Source organism: Diceros bicornis, chromosome 5 (genome assembly GCF_020826845.1).
Source record: "Diceros bicornis minor isolate mBicDic1 chromosome 5, mDicBic1.mat.cur, whole genome shotgun sequence".
Lineage (NCBI taxonomy): Eukaryota > Metazoa > Chordata > Mammalia > Perissodactyla > Rhinocerotidae > Diceros > Diceros bicornis.
This window is the reverse complement of record NC_080744.1, coordinates 14,268,746-14,274,741: the sequence shown is the minus strand read 5'-3', so window position 1 is coordinate 14,274,741 and position 5,996 is coordinate 14,268,746. Positions and strand designations below refer to the sequence as shown.

The 5,996-nt window shown below is 40.4% G+C and overlaps 1 protein-coding gene across 2 annotated transcripts in view; it reads left to right on the top strand.

Annotated features, from left to right (window-relative positions):
• Positions 1 to 414: 414 nt before the first annotated feature.
• The window catches only part of PRORP (protein only RNase P catalytic subunit), a 128,182-nt gene continuing 122,600 nt past the window's right edge, over positions 415 to 5,996 (top strand). Inside the window, exons 1-4 of one of the 2 annotated variants that reach the window (XM_058540722.1) lie at positions 415 to 556; positions 886 to 2,132; positions 3,721 to 3,768; positions 4,247 to 4,379. In XM_058540722.1, coding sequence (XP_058396705.1) covers positions 1,144 to 2,132; positions 3,721 to 3,768; positions 4,247 to 4,379 — 1,170 coding nt within the window. In that variant the 5' untranslated portion in view covers positions 415 to 556; positions 886 to 1,143. Of the gene's footprint in view, positions 557 to 576; positions 647 to 885; positions 2,133 to 3,720; positions 3,769 to 4,246; positions 4,380 to 5,996 lie in introns of those variants that run through there. The other variant, XM_058540723.1, reaches the window with a different exon arrangement.

Genomic DNA, 5,996 nt, shown 5'->3' with positions numbered 1-5,996 from the left:
GGTTAGGGAGGCCGCTCAGCCGCCATCTTGGGCACGGGCGGAAGGTGGCTAAAGAGGCAAAAACGATTCCTCTACACTGCGGAGACTACGGCGATCACACTGACAGCGGAGAAACCGACGTGAAAGAGGTGGAAAATGATCCTCCTGAAGGCGGCGTCCCAACTTCACCAAGCCCGATTTTAAAGGCGCAGGATAAGGGAGCCCGCGCTTTTATTTCTTCATCTTGGGCCTTTGGCGCTTGTGCACCACGTGACTCAGGGGTCCTCAAGCTTTTCCGGCTCGAGGGAAGAACTTTCTTCCTTCACAATTTCTTTTCATTGTTCACTGCGGATATATGGATGCCCTAAATGTCCTCTAAACTTAGTAGTCGCCTTCCGCCGCCGCCTCTACCCCCTTCTGCCACTAAAAGCTTCAGAATCGCCTTTTTCTCGCTGCCAGGCCCGGCGGAACGCCCGCGCCCTGCTCGGTCCCGCCCCCTCGCCCGGGGTCGCCGCGGTGCATTGTGGACGCGGTAGTTTCCGCTGCGTTCATGGTTGGGTTTAGCGTGAGTGCTGCGGTGAGTTGTTGAATGAAGTGGAATTGGTTTGCGTTGGGTCCGTACCCGGTAGGCGGTGCCCTTCGCGGATCTCCCTTCCTTGTCTGTGTGGTAGGCTCGCCCCCCCCCCCATTCCCCCCGTTTACGAGTTTGGCGCCTGGGGAGACTGGGATACAGGACCAGGGCCGCTATCCTTGCTGCTGTGGGTCTGGGGTCGGCGGCTCCTGGGCGCGGTTTTCCACTTTAGGCCCCTTGTTCAGCAAGGCTCCCATGAGATCTTGCCCCTTTTCGAGGACAGTTGTGATCCACGTGAGTCGAATTGGGCGGTCCTCCTTGTGCTTTCTCTTCAGGTTCACGGACTGGAATATAACAGGCACCGGAGGGTCCCTGCCGAGTCACCTGGGTCTGGGGTTTCCGACGGAGGTTAGATGTCCCATATCGTTGTTTAATGGAGAGAACTCACCAGGCTTCGTTGCTGTTTAATAGCCCCCAAAGCAGAACCTTGATTTGTGTGTGAGAGACTGAAAGTCATCTTTTAAAAAGTTGTGCTGTAAAAGTAGGGCTTGTTGAACATCTCTCTCACTACCTGGTGCTGATCTCACTGCATAATGGCTTTCTGTTTCACCGGTGTTCGAAGCTTTCCTAAGCTTTGGAAGAGCAACCCATACCTTGGGCTAGGCCCAGGACACTCTTACCTCTCTCTCTTTCTCAAAGACTATTATGGCATCAGGAACCAACAGAAGTGGATTTCTCTTAAAACAGTGTCTCCACAAAATACTAAAGCAGTGAATCTGCTCATTGCCAAGGCCAGATATCCCAGGAAAGGGGATGAGGGCAGTAAGAAGCAAGTTTCTTCTGATTCTCCTCATCTTTTTGCAGCTGGAGCGGCTAAGAAGAGATCACAGATGAATCCTCAGAGTAAAGATCATGCCTTGTCACCCGTCAGGGACACTATTCAACTTCCAACAAAACCTTTGAATTCAGAGGAGTGGGATAAACTTAAGGAAGATTTCAAAGGAAAGGCTAATTTTGAAAATTGGATCAGTTCACAAATGACTCATTGCCATAGCTCTGTAGATGTGGCCAAATCTCTGCTAGCCTGGGTAGCTGCAAAAAACAATGGTGTTATAGGCTATGATTTGCTGGTCAAGTATTTGTATCTTTGTGTCTTTCATAATCAGACATCAGAAGTTATTGACGTCTACGAAATCATGAAAGCCAGATACAAGAGTTTAGAATCTGGAGGGAACACTCTTCTCATCCGGGGATTAATCCATTCAGACAGATGGAGAGAGGCCTTGCTGCTGTTAGAGGACATCAAAAAAGTAATGGTCCCTTCAAAAAAGAACTATCATGACTGTATCCAGGGAGCCCTGCTTCATCAAGATGTGAACATAGCTTGGGATTTGTATCAGGAGTTGTTAGGCCATGGTGTTATTCCTATGTTGGAAACTTTAAAAGCCTTCTTTGATTTTGGAAAAGATGTAAAAGATGATCAGTATTCAAACAAACTACTAGACATTCTTTTGTATCTAAGAAATAATCAGCTGTATCCTGGAGAATCATTTGCACACAGTATAAAAACATGGTTTGAGAGGTAATTTTGATTTTTCTTTGTATGTATGTTTTTATTTTAATACCTATACCTAAAAGAAGCCTCCTCTTTTTTATTAGTTGCCGAGAATTACTCTACTCAGATTATACTTTTTTTCCATCTCTTAGTAAGATTTAAGACAAAATTTTCTTTCTCTTAAAAAAAAATAGTGGCATAAACAAGTTGTGCTAATCTCTTCTCATCACATAAAAGGAAAATTATAGAGCACTTGTAGATTTTATGTGTCTTTTCCTTTTAGAAGGATCATTTATTTGGTTTTCTGAGGTGTCTAGTATTATGTGAGTAGTTACCAATAGCACTGGTGGCTGGAGTTCCTAGCAAGTAAACTGGAGCTGTCTTTGGGTCATTTTAGTATTTTCAGAAGTTCTGAAACCTAGTAACTGGTATAACATGCATACATACTGGTTTAATCTATGCATTTTATCAAATTGATCGGTAGAACGGAATGGACAGGGGATCCTGATCAAACCTGATATGCAGGTATTAAAATAGAAAATCTTCCTCTTTCCTGTTCATTTGTGATCTTTCCATCATTCGACTGCTCTCTCCAAGGCTTTCTCCTTTGCTTTTAGTTATTGCCTACCTGCCTATTTATTGCTGCAGTCTTTTATTCTCTTATTTCTTCACAACTAATGTGCTTCAGGCTCTTTCCTAAAAAATAATTCCTTTTCTCTTGCTTTTCTACTATATATTATCTTTATAGAGCTTTGAAGTAGCAATCATGCTTAGTTATCTTATTTAATGAATTTATTGAATATCAACGGAGGAGCTAGATTGTGAAAATCTTTGAAGATTTTGGGTTTTATTGTGTTATCAAGAGTGCTCGTCCCACAGTGGATTTTTAGAAAGGTACTGCCAAAACAGTGCGAAAAGAAGATTGGAGAGAGATTAAGATTGGAAACAGGGAGATCTGTTTGGAGGGAACTATAGGTTTGAATGAGAGATGATGATATCTTGAATTAAGAACTAGGGAAGGAGAGAAGGCAATAGAATCAATAGGAATTGATGGTAATATGTGTAGGAGGAAAGAAGAAAAGATAAGTTGGTTGAGCAAATAAATCAGTAAGTTTTGAATGCCTCCAATTAGGCTAGGCACTGAGAATGTTTTGTGATATAGGATCTATTATGACAGCATTCATAACCTAAATGGGAATATGATACTTGACCGTTAAATAATAGTGGTGTATAACATGATAGTATAAGAGAAGAAGTTGTTCTGGGTAGGAACAATCTGTGGTAGCTTTATGGAGAGGGTTAGAGTTGAGTTTGATTTAGAGGTTACAGTACTAATAGCTGCTTTCTGTACAAGTCCTGTGAAGGTAGATTTCGAGTTGAAGATGAGGGTCGGATGACTGGAGGAGAAGCAAAGGGAAGGAGATCCAGAGTAGGGTACCATCAGCTCCTTAGTCCCATCGTGGTGTATCAACTACTCTTGTAATTTAACCATTCTTGGGAAGTATCCGGAACTTTTCAGAGCTCTTGCCTACTGTGTTTCTAAATACAATGACTATCTTTCAGTTCAGTAGGCACCTGACCTTCTGATGATTTGATTTTGCAATCTTTTTTGTAGTGTTCCTGGAGAACAATGGAAAGGACAATTCACAACAGTCCAAAAAAGGTAAAGGCCAATATTTAATTTTTAACTTGTTTGATTCAGGTTTAGTAGGTTTTGTTGCTACTGACTTAAAAATTTTTAAGAATATTCTAGAGATAGGATAATTAAGAGTTAGAGTACCCAGGGGAAAAGCCGTGTTTTGCATATGGAGAAGTTGCAGTGTTCAAAATGTTTTTTCTATAGGTGCTGTGAGCCTGGTGTGAAGCCTCAGAGATGTTTTCCCCTAGAGATTTGGGACCTAGTTGTGTTTTAGGAATGACTTTAAAAACTTGATCTGGATGCCCAGCAGTGTATTCTTAGGTTTTCTGGCACACTGATGTGTGATACTATCAAGTTTACAAAAAATCAGATGCATGTGATGATCACAAACGTATAATGCTCTTTTTAAATTACCTTTCAATTTCCTCATGTCCTAGGATTATTCATTTTAGAAAAAGTTCTTTTCTAGGACACTATTTAACACAAACAATTGTAATTACAGTGGTCAGTGTTTGGGCTGTGGAAAAACCATAGAGTCTATTCACCTGAGTCCGGAAGAGTATGAATTTCTCAAGGGAAAAATCATGAGGGATGTGATAGATGGAGGTGACCAATACAGAAAGACGACACCTCAGGTGAGTCTGAAACAGGTTTTATTGCATTCTTGGATTGCTTGTTTAGAGCAGGGGTCGGCAATTTTTTTCTGTAAAAGGCCAGATAGTAAATATTTTAGGCTTTGGGGGCCATACGGTCTCTGTTGCAACTCTTCTACTCTGCTGGAAACAGCCACAGAAAGTTCGTAAATGAATGAGCGTGGTTGTGTTCCAGTAAAACTGTATTCATGGAAAGAAGTGGTGGGCTGGATTTAGCCCGCTGGCCATAGTTGTCAACCTTTAGGAGAGATGGCTTTAGAATTTCATGGAGTAATTGGGTTAGACTATCATCCATCTGTTGAAGTCAGTCCTATTTCATCTGGGCACAAGTGCACTTAAGCCAAAAAGATAGATGCTTATTCTTTGTCTAAATGCTCTCGGAAAGCTGTGTTCAGTAAACTCCCATGAAAACATTATGGTTTCTCACAACTTTTCTAGTCAAGAAAGTTTAAGGCAACTTAACAAAATTATTTCCAAGTTTTCTTAGTATTGAATTTGATTCTCTAAGTCATTTTTGCTTTATTTTGCTGATCTTCAGTACTTTATGCTGGTTTACTAAGATTAAGTTGAAGAAGTAAGATGCTTTTACCTTCAGGAGAGGTCATCCTTGGGGAGAGGCTGCCCATCATCTCACTGAAGGCTTTTTCTTCAAGGTACCAAATAAAAACAGGAAGTGAAAATTGTTCTGCCTTCTCACCTTGACTTAAGGTGAGACCTTTAATCCTCAAAATAAAGTCAAAATCTGGTCCATAAAAACGTTATCTCCATTTTATGGAATACATTGTAGCTGACTTTATTGATAAAATTATAGTTAACATTTATTGTGATGCTAAGTACTTTACATTCATTCTCTTATATCTTATTTAATCCTTACAACCACCCTCTAAGGTACTATTTTATTTCTGTTTTACAGATAGAGAGATTGAGGCTTTGGGAGATTAAATCCGCCCAAGGACACCTCACTAATAAAATCTAGGTCTGACTGACCCCCAAACCTTTGCCATTATACTGTACTGCCTCCGATGGAATGAAAAGTTATAGTGACAGTTCATAGTTCCATGTTGTGGCGGCCAGCTGGTTGTAGCGGCTCTTAATGCCTTAGGAATTTTTGCCAGCTAAACTATGATTTACACAAATAAATTTCCTTTTTCTCATCAAACATTGAACACTTATGTGTATCTTCTGAAGTAGGTGTTAAGATAGATATAAGGTTGCATGAATCATGCTGTTTGCTACCAACGACTTACCATTTCTGTTGCGGGCTGATTGAATATTCTTCCTACTTTCCAACTTTTTATTTAATAAAATTTTCAACCTAAAGAAAAAGTGAAAAAATAGCACAATAGACACCTCCATACTCTTCATCTAGAGTAACCAGTTGTTGTTATGACACATAGGTTTTCTCTCTATATATGTGTTTTTATGAACCATTTAAAAGTAAGTTGTAGACGTGTTATCTTAAATATTTCAGCATGTGTCTTTTAAGAATAAGAAAATTTTATGTAATTAAATACCATTATCACATTTAGGAATCTTAACATTAATTCAGTGTCATTTAATACAAAGCACATATTCAGATTTTCCCAGTTGTTCCCCCAA